At 41.9% G+C, this 15,140-nt stretch overlaps 1 protein-coding gene across 2 annotated transcripts; it reads right to left on the minus strand.

Moving 5' to 3' along the window:
- Nucleotides 1–107: 107 nt before the first annotated feature.
- Nucleotides 108–14,885, minus strand: epn3b (epsin 3b). 2 transcript variants are annotated; one of them, XM_026170240.1, is made up of 12 exons: nucleotides 14,586–14,885; nucleotides 9,025–9,080; nucleotides 8,695–8,853; nucleotides 8,386–8,469; nucleotides 7,949–8,246; nucleotides 7,500–7,618; nucleotides 6,141–6,227; nucleotides 3,530–3,653; nucleotides 3,260–3,430; nucleotides 2,780–2,875; nucleotides 2,055–2,348; nucleotides 108–1,965 (listed from the first exon to the last, which is right to left on the minus strand). In XM_026170240.1, exons 1-12 carry the CDS (start codon nucleotides 14,599–14,601, stop codon nucleotides 1,673–1,675), a joined length of 1,797 nt encoding a protein of 598 aa, XP_026026025.1. In that variant the 5' UTR covers nucleotides 14,602–14,885; the 3' UTR covers nucleotides 108–1,672. The 2 variants fall into 2 exon arrangements, with proteins under 2 accessions (XP_026026025.1, XP_026026026.1); XM_026170241.1 differs by having other exon boundaries at nucleotides 9,025–9,259.
- Between the last annotated feature and the right edge of the window lie 255 nt (nucleotides 14,886–15,140).

A 15,140-nucleotide genomic window follows, 5' to 3' on the forward strand; every position in this document is an offset into this window, starting at 1 on the left:
GCAAAACATGCAGGGCATTAAAACCGTCTTACACAGCACTGCCATCTAGTGGTCATAGTTCAAAAAAGGGGTTATACAAAAAAAAAGACAATACTTCAGAAATTATAATGCAAACACCATCAATTTATTGGTATAATAGTTAATAATACAGCATTATCATTCTGTTAAATACATATGTACTAAGCCTGTGTGTATTTATAGGCAGGCATTTCACATTCAAGTCCAGGTTCAGTGCAGTAATGACCAAACATCTCTTATTCATCTCAGATTCTCTTGTTCCTAACACTGACATGAACAAGGAGCAGAGGAGAAGAGGAGCTACAGCTCAATGAATTGTTCTATAATCTGTAATAACTTCATTTAGATCTGTTCCGCCACATCTCCTTGCTTCCTTGTATATATTCTCATCCTCCCATCGTTTTTTAATCAGAAAAAAATAAAATCACCTATTCTCCTGTTTATTTTTAAAGTCAAATACTTTTCTATTTAGTGAGGTTGAATCGCATTGAAAGAGGGGCAGTCTCCCTGAGGTCCTCCTAATTCAGGGTGGCCAATTCATTTTCCCAAAGGGCCACATGAGTAATCGGGACTGTTGTGAAGGGCTGCGCCCCATAAGCATATACAGAGTTGACATTATTTCCCAGCAGAACTGAGTTTGGCTTATCGGTACATTCCTCCAAACAGTCTCAGTTTCTCATGTTGCCTGTGGGGGAAATTAGTTGTACACCCCTCCCCTAACTAGTGCTAGCATGCACTGGTTAAGAATGCATGGTGGGTAAGATGTAGAGACAGGCACGGGGGGGGGGGGGGGGGGGTTAAAGAAGTGATCACTTTAGTGCCAGATTGTACAATTGAATTTAGGCTAGGCTAGTCCAGTTTTGAATCCATCAGGATCATGTTGAGGCTTCTTATCTTGAAAGATAAATAACCAAGCTAACTTAGGATCAGATGCTATTGAGATTGCAAGGCAGCAAGGCAATGCAAAATATATATTATAATGTAAAGGTGGGAGGGAATTGATTAGTTCTTGTCTATGCTTTCTTAAATCTTACAGTACCACACTTTTGGACTTTCTCAAGTGACAGAAAGCTCTAGATGTCAACTTGTTGAAAAAATAGGATCTATTTGAAGAGCTCATCTCAGGTGCTCAAGAGAGTAGCGTAGTTTGGAATCCTGGGTGGGGAAGGCATTCATGCTTTTGTCGGTGAAGCAGCAGCGGTAAGGATCCTGGTGAAGCTTCGTAGACAATCAAAGAGTGTGGCTTCATCCCAGGCTTTTAAAGGAAAAGTTCAGGATTGAAAAGATACTTGGAGTTGTCTCTTTTGATGGGGAAAAGGCATTAGAGGGACTGTTGAGATACACCCTGTTAGTTTGGTGCAGTGTACATGTTTGTTGTGTCTGTGCACCCTAAAGTGCGCCTGAGTGCATGTATAGGTGTGTGTGTGCGTGAGCGAGCTTTTCTTCAAGAGTTCAGGTTAAGTAGCAGCTGTTGTGTCCTTACACAGACACAAATACATCCCATCCGAGTCTACTTCAAGTGTGCACAATGACATCAGACCAGGACCCAGTTCAGGCTCGCTTAAACTAGTCTCATTGCAGTTAGCATAGATTAACCCAAAAAGAGTCAGTTCTGTCTCTCTCTGCAGACCAGAGCTTGCAAGATGTTAGAGTCTCAGAGGAAAGGGTTGTGACTGTGTGTTTGTGACTGAGTGCGGGGTGCTGGTCGTGGAGAAAGGGGAAGCAGGGGCTGTGGGAGGTTAGAGGGAAGGTCCAGGAGTCCAGCAGGAGGTTGTGTGAAAGAAGAGGGGAGGATGGGAGGCTGGTGGAGCAGTGGAAGGGGCAGCGACGGGCTGTAGGACAGCATGTGGGGGGGCAGTGGGGACGTGGAGGACGGTCGCATTTGGTTGAGGGTGAGGCGAGGCTGGTCGCAGTGAAATGGGTTGTTAGGAGATGGTGCGCTCAGACCTGTGAAGACAAAATTGTGCCACTGAAAAACTTAAAACTAACAATATCACAGTAATATTTCTGTATGTAAATTTAAAATGGTGTTTTACCTGAGAGGAAAGGGTTATTGTGCGTCTTTGTAGGGGGGTTGGGGGGTATCAGAGTGTCTAAATTCACCAGCGAGGCCCCCGTAGGTCCCAGAAAAGCCTCTGGAGTCCGACACACACGTGTAGCCGGGGCACTGAGCGGGGGTGCTAGCCGTGACAGGTCAAACATCTCCGGGCTGGCTGAATCTCGTCCGTTTACCTGGGGTTTCACTGGTGGCTCCGTTCCAAATGGGTCCTGCTTGGAGTCTAGACCAGAAAATGGGTCAGACTCTGGTTTTGTCCCAAACAACTCTGCATCTTCACAAGGCAGAAAAAAGGATTTTAAAATTAGATTTTGATGAACGATAATATTACATAATGTTAAATGTTGTACAAATGAAAAAAAAACAACAAAAAAAACAAAACAAAGAGTTTCTGTGAGATTTAAACTTTCAGAGCTACAAAATTGTCACGAAAAGTTCAAAACCCATCTCTTGTAGGTAATAAACTACAAGAGCAGAAAAAAGTGCCATGGCATTACTTTGAACGGTACCACCCCAGTGACAAGCCATAGTACCTCTAAAAGTACAAAATATCACAGGTATCACAGGTATAACAAAGATCATATTGCATGATGTTATTCTTATTCTTACTACAACCACAACCATACTACAACCATATAAGTCGCTTCTGTCATGATTTCATCTTACAGTAAAGCCCACAGTTCTCTCTTTTATGTACAATAGTACCTGTGGGACTTGCAGGTTGAGGTGAGGACACTGCGGGAATCTCCTGTTTAGGTTTCTCTTCTTCATGTGCAGCGAATGGATCCGTCCCATCAGCATCTGCACGGAAAAATGAGAATCAATGAAAACAGCAGAAGTGCTTATGTTTTTGGATTAAAACAATCAATATATATATATGTGTGTGTGTGTGTGTGTGTGTGTGTGTGTGTGTGTACTAGGTTTACATATCTTTGTGGGGACCAAAACTTGGAACGTTACTATACTTGTGGGGACCAACAGCCCTTATGGGGACAAAAACCCGTCCCCACGAGTTTGAAGGCATTTGTGAGAGTGAAAATGTGGTTTTAGTGTCAGGGTTACAATTAGGTTATGGTTAGGGTTCATTTTTGATGGTTAGGGTAAGCGGCTAGGGAAAGCATTATGTCAATTAGATGTCCCCACAAAGATATGAAAACACGACTGTGTGTGTCCTAATGAAAGCACCTCCATCTGTTGGGCTGTCCCACGCATGATTGACAGGACTGCAGGAAGCAGGTGCTGCTTCCCATGGGTCTGTGCGTGAGTTGGTACAAGGAGCCCAAGGATTGGATGTGTTGTTGGAGGAGGGAGGGGCTGTCCAGGGGCTACCAATCACAGGAGTGCTTGAGTGGACTGCTGTTAGGGAGAGAAAAGATTCACTTTGAAGCTGCTGTTTTGAATGCACTCTTGCATCACACTGATGTTCATGTGATTTGTCTGTGATGATCCACCTACCTACAGAGTCCCACGGGTCAGAAGAGACATTACTGGTGGGCTTAGCAGAGTTCCAAGGGTCACTAGGTGGCAGAGGGGGCTCAGATGAGGATCCAAATATGTCCACTAGATCCAACATGGCAGACTACAAGCAAAGGAAAACATCTCAGGATCAAACATTGTCTTATTTGTTTCCAGGTTTGTGTAAGTTAATGAGAAACATTCAAAGCACCCAATCCTACTGAGGACAGCCGGAGAACTCACAGAGTCAGTGTGACTGTAAAATCCACTGACAACTGTATTAACACTAATGATTTCACTTTGTATTCAAATGAAGTTAAATGAATTGTCTGAGTAAAAATGTGTTATGTAAATATCTGAGAGTCAAACTGAGTAAGAAACTATTGTACACTGAAAGTACAGAAATGTGCACTTGCTGGTGTTCCAGTTAAGAGTTATTGATCTGTTGCAATTTTCAGCTCTACTGAAATATAATGTTTTTTTCTGGGAAGAGAAATCTATTCAGTGTTCCAAAAAAAGACAAACACAGATCTGCTTTTTGGTATTAACTCATGAAAAGAAAAGATCCATGGTATTCACAGAACAATGGCAACTTCCTAAAGTCAGACTGAATCTGCTGCTCTGTTTATTCCCTTACCAATAAAGAGCTTACTGTAGCTCACTTGAAAATGTTTCTTTGCAGTTATGTTTCACTGCTGCTGCTGCTGAAAACACACATTTACAATTGCTATGATAATTTCTGACGCCCTTCTGCGTTACACAGTCCATTGCGCTATTACTGTAGAGTATAATTTATTAATAAGATCCACCACAGCATCTGCATCTTGCATCTGGTGTTTGTGCTTTATGTATGTTGTAATAAGCGTACATTATATAATGAAATGAAAATTGCTTGAGGTCATTCAGAAACGGTGTCATCGTTTCATAAATTTCTCAGGTTGTACTGTTTAGAGACCACTCTGCAGCACAGCAGTTGCAGAAGAGAATCCTACAGGACAGTAAACAGGAAGATATCTACCTACAGAGAAATTTCTATTTCTACTCACAGAAAAGCATCAAATGAAGCTTCTATGTTATCTTTCAGACCCTGCCCATGTGGTAAAACTATATCATACTGGGCTGAACCTGCATTGTAATGCCATGTTAAGAGGAACTGTGAGTTAGAACATGGAAACAAACACCTACTTTGTTTTTAATTTAAAAAACTGAAATGGCATAAAAAACACAAGTCATCACTGCCATTTCACACAAATATGGCGACATATGATCTACTGCTTGAACTATGATTCCTGACTTTGTAAGTCAGTCAAGCTTATTTTCTCACTGCTCTTAGTTTTGCTTTACCAGTTTTCAGTTTTAATTATTTCAAATATGTTCATATCAGATTGTTGCATGTGAAAATTGAAAGGTAGCAGAAAGAAATGTCAGGTTTATGTGTTTACATTTCTGCTCCACACAAAGAAGGGTTTTGCTTTTTGTAAATTCCAATTTGACACTAGAGGGCCGCTTTCACGAGAATCTGTTCAATAGAGTTCAATGTTCAACATAATCGGTCACAAAGTGCAGACAGGGCCCCAGTGCAATCACACTGAAAACAGGCTTAAGAGAAAACTTATGTAAGTTTTAATTTTTTTAAGGAGGTAGTTAAAACAAACTGACTTTTCTAATAAAGTATACTTATATTTAGTATCCTTTATGCTAAACACAAAATCTTAAGATTTTGTCAGTGAAAGAGCCATTTAGAGGTTAACTTTTCCCCTTTTCCCTCTATTTTTCATGTGATGGCATAACAGTGATTTCGATCATTTACTAGTCCCTAAAGCGCTTTACACAACCAGTCATCCACCCATTCACACACACACACACTGGTGATGGCAAGCTACATTGTAGCCACAGCCACCCTGGGGCGCACTGACAGAGGTGAGGCTGCCGGACACTGGTGCCACCGGGCCCTCTGACCACCACCAGTAGGTAACGGGTGAAGTGTCTTGCCCAAGGACACAACGACTGAGACTGTCCAAGCCGGGGCTCGAACCGCCAACCTTCTGATTACAAGGCGAACTCCCAACTCTTGAGCCACGATCGCCCCTAATCAAAGTTTTAATTCTAATCTTAAAAACAGAGAGAGGCCTGAAACCTGAAGGTTCTGCCTCCTATCCTACTTTTAGACCAGTTACAAGGCTTGGGAACCTTTACATAAGACTGCAGCTGACTCTGATTGGCTTGTTGACAGGCCAATGAGTAAAGGAGCTGATGTGCTACAAGATAAGAAGTATGCTTTCAGGGAAATGTCATGCTGAGCTCAAGGTTAGACACGACAGAGTCATTATCATTCAGCAAGCACCTCTTTCTCTTCTCTCAGCTTTCTATTGTCTCTCTCTCAACACTCGATCATAAGGCTGTTTTGTTGTTTATTTTATTTTATTTTTAGGCTTGTTGTCCATCCCTGCCTCGTAGTCTGCAGCCTATATTCAACTTCTTTCTCCAAATGCCTGCCAGCAACCACCTACAAATGCATCCGCCCACCTTTTCATACAAATTCACACTCATGTTCCATGCATGTACCCACACACATGGCATCCATTGTATACAGACACATTTTTGAACTCACCTCGTGCGTCTCTGACTGGCTCTCTCTCCGGCTCTCATCCAGGGCCTTCTGTAACAGTGACTCGTCTCCTTGGCGACAGCGCTGCTCCTGCAGGGGCGGTATTGTGACATCATCAGCATTACCATCGTGGCAATGAGTGCAGACCCGCACACAAAAACTGGCATTGGTTAAACACTTTTCTGCTGCTTGGCCCAGCAGACCGAACGCGGCACTGGTGGCTGTTTTGTACTGTTGAAATATTTAGTTTACAAAGAGCAGAAGCTGGGTAAGCGCAAAGCAGAGAGAAAATCTTCCAAAATTACACATGAGAGTTGAAGCAGTACTTGTATGAAAAATCATATGAGATGATATCTCCTGATAAGGAGACAGGTGGTAAAAGCTGGAGAAAAGGAAGAAGAGGGTTAGTGAGATCGCCATTATTCAGGACTGTAACTGCCAAAAATTCAAAATAAAGAAACGCACGAATGAATGACTCAAAATACACTAAATGTGCAAAAACAGTGTTAAAAAATAAATGTAAGCGTTAATCAATTTATAAAATGCAACTTAATTGTATTTCTGTTTAAATTTGCTTCCATATTTATTTACATCACAGTAATGCGTCCTAACTCTATTTTCCCTTTAAATTTGCCATTTATTAATTTTATTCCCCGCATCTTGTCAAGTCAATTACGTTCCACTTAATTTTCAGTGTTTTATTTTTGGATAATGTGCTTCTTCTTTATTCTCCAAATGAGGGAGCTGTCATGTAAAATGTAAAGTTTGTGCCTGTTGGTTCACTGGCACCAGGTGCACAGCACAAATGACAGCCTCTAGTCAAAGAGACTGGAGGTGCTTAGCTAATGTAGCTGAAAATCATGCTCTCAGTTTGTACCTTTAATGGCCAAGAAAATGTATACATTAGAACAAAGACGAATAACTAAAAAAATGCAAATGACAAAAGAAATATCAAATTAATGTTACATTTTAAAAATACCAGGAAAATCTCAGTAAAAGCATATGAGCCATGTCGTCAAATACACAAAAAGACACACAATATTTAATAATTGCTTACTTTAAGCTCTGAGGTGTGTTTCTGTGTGTACCTGCACATGCTCCGTTAGGCTAAGGCTTTGAGCAGTCTGTAGTTCTGTGTCTCCATCTGTCTCTATGGTAACAGGGGAAGGAAGGGCTAGCTGAAGGTGGGCGAATGTTCAAAATGTTTGCAACATTTTCATTTTCATTACTGGAATCATCAAGAGGCACTGAATACAGAGGACTTATTTGTGTGTATATGTGGACAGGAGCTACACCTGAGGACATCCACATTATCATACCGTGCGTGTGTGTGTGTATGTGTATTGTTGTGTGTTGTTTTACCTTCTGACTCTCCTCCCTGCTCATGGCTAAAGCCAGCTGGAGCTGTAACTCCTCTTCCCCACTGGTCTGAGGTCGAGCCTGCTCCAGGTCTGAAGCGGCTCGAGGAGACGAGGACGAGGCTGCAGAGGGATTTTGGGAGAATGGAATAAGACCGAGTTAGGAGAAACGATTGATGTGGGGATGATGATGTTCCAGAAAGACAAGAAGCACACAAAGTATGGGGCTCATTTGAATATTTTCAGGCCTACGCTGCAGTATTGATAATCCATGTGGTTGTCCAAAGTGCTGGGTGACAGCGCAAAAAACATTTAATTAGGGATGCGGCAATGATCCTGAATTTAAATGTGTATTTTTAACTCTTGATCTATTTATTCGCAACTTGCTATCATACAATAGAAGGCGGTTAGTGTTCCAGATAAGTTTACTCACAGTTTACTCACAATACTCACAGTTAAAGGAAGACGGAGAGCCTCTGGAGCGACTGAATTCCTCCCCGTATAGCACAGCCATGCTGGGCTGACTTGTGCGTCTGCCTGGGTGATACGCTGGGGGTATACCTCCATAAACACCTCCACCCCCTCCACTGCCTCCACCAGCCATTCGCTCCTTGGTCTTAAGGGCTTGACTCCTCTCCTGGCGCAGCCGCTCCTCGTCCCGAAGGAGGCAGACCAGTTGGCGTGCTTTTTCCCTTACGTTGGCCCCCTGGTCTCTGCCATCACGATCCACATACTGAAAGTCGCGCAGGGTCTGAACCACACACAAAAGACATCACAGTGAGTTTTTTTTAAGTATAAAATTTAGCTAGCTGAACAGACGCAGGGTTGTGGTTAACATGATGTGATCAATAAACAATGATCAATCAGCTCTTTTTGTTGCACTCCAATACCTGAATAGTGAACGCATTCTCACGGCACTGCTGGGCCACCCTTTCTGATCCTGTCTTCAGCAAGTAATCCAACAGTGTCAGGGCCTGGAGTCAAATCATGATTAGCACATTTATTCCCAAATACTTTTTGTAGTCAACATATTGTGCACATTACAACTGACATTTTCATCCAGAAGAACAAAATTTAAAGATGCATGACTGTTATTCAGTGGAGCTAGTGAGTGTCGGTGGATGGCCAACAAGTACAGAGAAGCTACAGTTTACAAAGTCAGATTAAACAACAACACTCATGTCTTTTCATGAAATCACCTTGTAGACATGTCTCCAGTTCTTGCCGCTGTCATTGAGGCGCTTCCACACCATACCCATGACCTCAGCAAACGCCACCACATTGAAGGTTAAGTCAGCAATCTCTGACATGAGAGACGAGGATGGCCCCCATGGATCGTTTGAGGTGGCCTCACGAACCTGCACGTTGGCAGCACAGGAATAACATCCATTTATGTTTTACGTCTGAGAGATCTCAAGTGCTTATCTGTATGATGGTCAGCAGTGAAAGAAGCACAGACTTTTTGTTTTTAATCTAATATGACTAATAAACAGTGACACTCGAAGAAGATAGCACATTTAATACAATACCTTGATCTCTGCTTCTGAATAGTTGTGTACAATATTCTTCACCTGCCTGCGCAGGGCTGAGGTTGTCATGGTGACAGATGATGGGGAAATATGGAGGGAGAGAAGGCGATAAACAAACGGTCAACGGTTTAAGAATGGGGGAGAAGAGGGAAATGTGGATGGGAGGAGGGGAAGAGTGGGGAGGTAGCTATGCCAGTGAAGGCTCCTCTTTTCTGTCGGGAATTGTAAGATGCCCCTGTAAGAAAGAAATGAAGATGATATATAAAAAGTATGAACAGTATGACTTTTATGAAGTACTTTTACGTCTTTCTCGATCTGCCCTGGTTGATGCAGAAACATAATGCAGCCCTCGTCTTGGGCTTGTACACATCCAATCATCAAATCTCAAATATGTTGTTATTTTAGCTGCCTTTCCACATATGCAAGCTGCTTTGCAACCCGCCAAGCTCCTCCCTTGATGCTGTCTCTAATTTATGTAATGCTCTGTTTGTTGTCACTGATGCCTGCTGTATTGTGTGTATAGTGGCGCTACCCACTCTCCTGGTGGTGTGCTTCTCTCCACACCTTCAGTGGACCTTTCATGATGATAGATGAGGACTTTGAGTGATTTCCAGACCAGATCCAGTTTTATATGTTGTACACAGTGGCTGGACATTTGTAAAGCTAGTGGAGCAGTTGCTGCTATTGTTGCATTTGTGTACTTCCATAGTCATTGATTTCACCGTTTCATATGTGCTGACTCAATCAGAAATCACCAATAATGTATCAAGAAAACCATCAACAGACTGACGCTGCCCTCTAACTTGACCATCACCACTAAATCAACAAGCTAACTTAAAAGCAATTTCTTTGTTGTCTGTGTCAATTAGAGAACAGTGAAATGACAATGTAAACAATGACTGACAGAGCGGTTTCTAGTTTGTGCCCCGTTATGGAGAAGTAGGTCATACTAAAACTCTGGCACTCAGGTGTTTGATGAAGCTACTTGGTAGCTTATATTATTCAGGCCACCGTGCACAGTCTGTGTGCGCGTAGACACACACTTGTAACCCAATTTGCTCTTCCAAATTCGTATTTCACAAAGGACATGGGGGAATTGATCATTAAGGGTTCCTGTGATACATTTCCCTCTGCCAGCGACTATAAGCTTCCACTGACACAGAACGTAATTAACCTACTAAACCAAAGCTGAGCTAGGGTGACCCCCCCCCCCCCTAAATTAAATCTCTTTTCATCTGTCTTCAACTCACTAAATTGTCAGATGACAGAAAATATACTTTTAAAAAAATCCCTCTAATGACAAACACTACATACATTTTTATTCCTATGTAGTTGATACCCAACTATATGTATCTATGAGGCCAGATGACTAAACTACAATAGTGCACGTCTGAAATAAATCACAATAATTTTCTTCTTTTAAATTCAAGACTTTAAAGGTTTGAAACCTTTATAGTCTTGAAAAATCAGAGCCCATCATATTTTAAAGACCTCATAGTATCATGTTATCTCAATGCTTTCAGACTGTAGGCTACTTGTAGTTCCTACAGTTTCTAAAAGTAGGATAGGAGGCAGAACCTTCAGGTTTCAGGCCTCTCTCTGTTTTTAAGAGTAGAATTAAAACTTTGATTAGTGGTGCTTGTGGCTCAAGAGTTGGGAGGTCGCCTTGTAATCAGAAGGTTGGCGGTTCGAGCCCCGGCTCGGACAGTCTCAGTCGTTGTGTCCTTGGGCAAGACACTTCACCTGTTGCCTACTGGTGGTGGTCAGAGGGCCTGGTGGCGCCAGTGTCTGGCAGCCTCGCCTCTGTCAGTGTGCCCCATGGTGGCTGTGGCTACAATGTAGCTTGCCATCACCAGTGTGTGAATGGGTGGATGACTAGTTGTGTAAAGCGCTTTAGGGACTATAAAGCGCTATACAAATACAGGCCATTTACCATTTTGGACCAAGATTATAGCTAGGGCTTGATCAGGTGACCAGGAACCATGGGTTTTGACTACCGTAGGACTTCAGTGGATGCACTGAGCTCTTTTTCTACACTCACCACTTTTATTATGTTTACATACTACTGAGGCATGTCATTAAATGTTTGTCTCTACTGTATTTTCTGTATTTTGTTCTGTCTCACTATGCTCACTTTTACTTTTTTCTTTGCCGTCATCCTCCTACCAGTCACAGCAGAGGACTGCCCCTGTCTGAGCCTGGTTCTGCTGAAAAGGGACTTTTTCCTTCCCACTGTTGCAAACTGCTTGCTCATAGGAGGTCATCTGATTGTTGGGGTTTTCTCCTGAATACAGCGGGGTCTTCACCTTACAATGTCTTATAAAAGCAGCCAAAAAAACACAGAACAAATAGCCAGATGTGCGTGCCTCCAAGTTTATTATCCCCCTTGTGGCAAATATTTAATAACTAATATTCAGGCTTCATAATTTTGTAATTTATTTAGAATATTATATAAATTATTCTATCTATGACTGCAATGTCATCAACCCTGTTAATTGTGCTGCTATCTATATTTTGGCCTGGTCACTCTCATAAAAGAGGTTATAGATTTAACCGAAATGCATCTTCTGACATAAAAGTTACATAAAAACTTACCAGAACCATATTACCATAAACACTGGTAATAAGCAATTCAGAAAAACAATTCACATTAATTTTAAAATACTCCTTTATACATTTAAGGCTATCAATTCTCTTTCCCTACATACCTTTCTGATTTGGTACAGATCTCCATCCCATCCCGGTGCCTCAGATCCTTCTCTTCTCTTTTCCTTTCTGTTCCTTACTCTCGTCTTATTACCACGGGGGGCAGGGCTTTTAGTCGCTTTGCCCCTCGACTTTGGAATTCCCTACCCTCTGACCTCTGAAACATCACTTCAATTCCTCTTTTTAAGTCCACCCTCAAAACCCACCTGTTCAAGATAGCATACTCTATATAACTTCTCCATGCTCTTAAACTTTCTTTTATTATTGTGTTTATTTCCTGTTTTTATGCCTGTCTTATTTGCTCTGTACAGTGTCCTTGGGTGACTATAATGTAATATATACTAGACAAAGCACACAAATTTTCTTCTAATACTATGATGGAAAACTATTTTTTATAACAGATTGCTGAGCAATGCAATAACAAGGTGTTATATAAGTAAAACACTGTTTAAATAAATATATACACAGCTGGACGTTTTATTATTTGATTCCGAGGTAATGATAGTGAGCAATAGCACACGAGGATAATGATGTAGTGGTTAACACATTTGCTTGGCACGCCAAAGATATTTGGATTGCTTCCAAGTGAAGACACAAATCCCCTTTGGGGTTGCGACAGTAAGGGTATCCAGAGCAAAACTGTATAACTCTGCCAAATCAAAGCTTTTATATCTTCTGAGATAGGTTAGTTATTAATTAATTTATGCTATAGTTATGTTATGAAACAAAAGAGTTTCCTTAAAGCCATAAAGCCGTCGCCCTGCTTGCAATTAGACTTTTAGGGACTTCTATTTTAATACCAATATATAATATAATTTCCTATATCCTTTACATATAAATATTTGGTATGTTAGGGTATTAAAATGAACACCAAACAACATATATAGATATTGAAACATTTTTTAATAATAGTTGGGTGGTATTAAATATTTTTAGTAAAATATTTCTAGTATCTCTTTCTGTATCATTTTGCTGCTTAAAAATATTTCAAAAATATGGTGACACATAATTTGAAAATAAAACAAGATTATATCATTCAAATGATGTCTTCCCTAAGTAGAAATGTACTTCGATCCAACATATTCTTATATTTAATAATTGTATTAAATAAAAAAAATAAAATTACATAGTAAGTTGGAACTCCCAGTACAAGGACTCTGATGTGGACACTGACCTACTGGGCAGCTGGGCATGCACCTGTAAGTACCATTCAGTAATCCATCCACAAATCTGCTGTGTTTAATTTGAACTTTTGCTGTAGCACAGCAGTACACAAAGACTGAAACAAGTCACAGGACGCCTTTTCCTGCTGAAACGCCAACATCAGCAGAAGCACAGAGGACATGAGATGCACACAGCAGGGACACAGAGAGCAAAACTCTGAGAGGATGATGAGTCTGAGAGGGACGTGCAAGAGGAAGAGAGGGAGTGAGTGAGAACGAAGGGCACAAAGAAGAAAGTGATGCTCAGCAACTTTACCAGTATCATCTTTCTGCACAATCATCTTCAGCTCAGATCCACAAACACACATATGCACCAACAAGCACAGGTTATTGCAGTCTGGTGCTTTCTACTTACATGAGATGTTTTAGACCACAGTTCTTTAAATCAACTTATCTGGAGATTTGAGAGCAGAAACTTCACATTGTGGAAGTAATATTATATCTCTGTGTGTATTCTCAGAGCATGTAAGTGGAAGGAATCCTGGACAAAAGGATGAGCCGGGTGAGAGGAGGTTTCATGAGTCTAACAAATACATTTACCCATTTCTAACTCTGCTATAACATACACCATTTGATTTATATATGAATCCCAATTTTCAAAGAGCAGGGGGTTTGTATAGTTTAGTGTTTCCCAGATAAGTCTGTACAGCTCACTTCTAATGCACATATCTGATTAAGTCTCAGCACAGGGGCAATCTATGAATAAGAGCACTTTGGAGGTTTGGCTATTGGTCCATTATTAGATCCATATCCATAGAGTATACACGATATCCAAATGGCTTATCTGCAGGTACAACTCAAACAAAAGTTCCCTGAGCCTCTCAGTCATTTAATTGGAACCAGTACCCAAAGTATTCACTTGATTACATCATAAAGTGAATTTGTGATGTTCAGCTCCTGGAGGTGAGAGCTGCATGTATCAGCGATTTTTAAAATGTCAATTAAAATGAACAATTATCCCGTGGAGAAAGAAAATCAAGTTAGGGTGATTAACTTTGACCATCTGACGCGTCAAATTGCTCAGACACGAACGTCACTCCGTCGGCCACGTCTGTAGATGCGCATGCGTGCTGTTGAAACAGGTGAAAACGTCTGTGTTTTTCTAGCTGAATATTAGAGTCCAAGGTTTGGGAATAAACGGCGAAAACTCCTTAAAGCAAGGCTGAGATTGGAGGTCAGATTAAGCATGATCGCGTGGATTAGGGATAAAGACAGCTTCAGATTAATGTAAGCGGAAACGGGCATCATTTCCCCCAGAAAAGTCCCGAGCACTGCAATCAACATTTTTTTTCAGGGGGCAAAGGAGAGGGGACAAGGGGCCCGTGGTTGGTCTGCATGATGCCCCCCCCCCCCCCCACCCACACACACACACACACACACACTCTCAAACACACACACACTCTCTCAAACACACCCCCTCTTGCGGTGGAAACCCTGTGCGGGCTGCCATGTGAGGCAGCTTCCTGAGGAAAGCCAACTGCTGCTGGAGTTGTCTTCCATCAGAAACGCAACATTATATATAGCACTACATATAGCATTAATTTTTGGACTCACTTAAGAGGAAAGTAATTTTCCAAGAACCTCGGGAAACTATATCCCTCTCCATCATCAACCCTACAGCATGCAGCTTACCATGCCCACTGCTCATCTCTCGCCTTGCCCACTGAGCATCCTCGCCTCTCCGCTTTTCTCCTCTCCCAAGTCCTCAGCGTCGATAATATTCCCCCGAAATAAAACTGACTAAGCAGGGCAACCACAATTATCCTCCAGCGGTGCGCGTTTTGAGGAATCTTTGAAAGGGGGTGTCTGAACGGGGGGCCTGCCCTAGATGATGCGAGCCGCTCGGCCTGACAGTCAGTGGTAAAATCCGCATAGGACAAGGATAAGCCACAGCACACGGCTCTCTCACAGTCTCTCTCACTTCAGGCAGCCCCGTCCACACACTCATACAGCACCGGCAAGGCCAGGGACGCATAGCACACACAGCGGTCACGTGGGTGAGCGTAAAAAAAGAGGCGGGGACGGGGGCGCCTCGTTTGCATACTCAGTGGTAGGTTACCTTACTATCATCCACTGATGGGAGTTACAAAGAGTGAATGAGGCAGGTAAATACATACAATACATACATAAAAATGCTCCAAATCCACTGTGTCAGAGGAATAAAGTTTATTAATTCCACAACAAAAT

The sequence above is a fragment of the Astatotilapia calliptera genome, chromosome 6, assembly GCF_900246225.1.
Source record: "Astatotilapia calliptera chromosome 6, fAstCal1.2, whole genome shotgun sequence".
Lineage (NCBI taxonomy): Eukaryota > Metazoa > Chordata > Actinopteri > Cichliformes > Cichlidae > Astatotilapia > Astatotilapia calliptera.

Excerpts from the sequence above, each read along its gene's own strand:
- epn3b (XM_026170240.1), bottom strand. Across the intron at positions 8,247-8,385 it reads AGAATGCGTTCACTATTCAG|ACCCTGCGCGACTTTCAGTA; the intron begins GTATTGGAGTGC and ends TGTGTGGTTCAG. Across the intron at positions 6,228-7,499 it reads GCAGGGAGGAGAGTCAGAAG|GAGCAGCGCTGTCGCCAAGG; the intron begins GTAAAACAACAC and ends CCGCCCCTGCAG.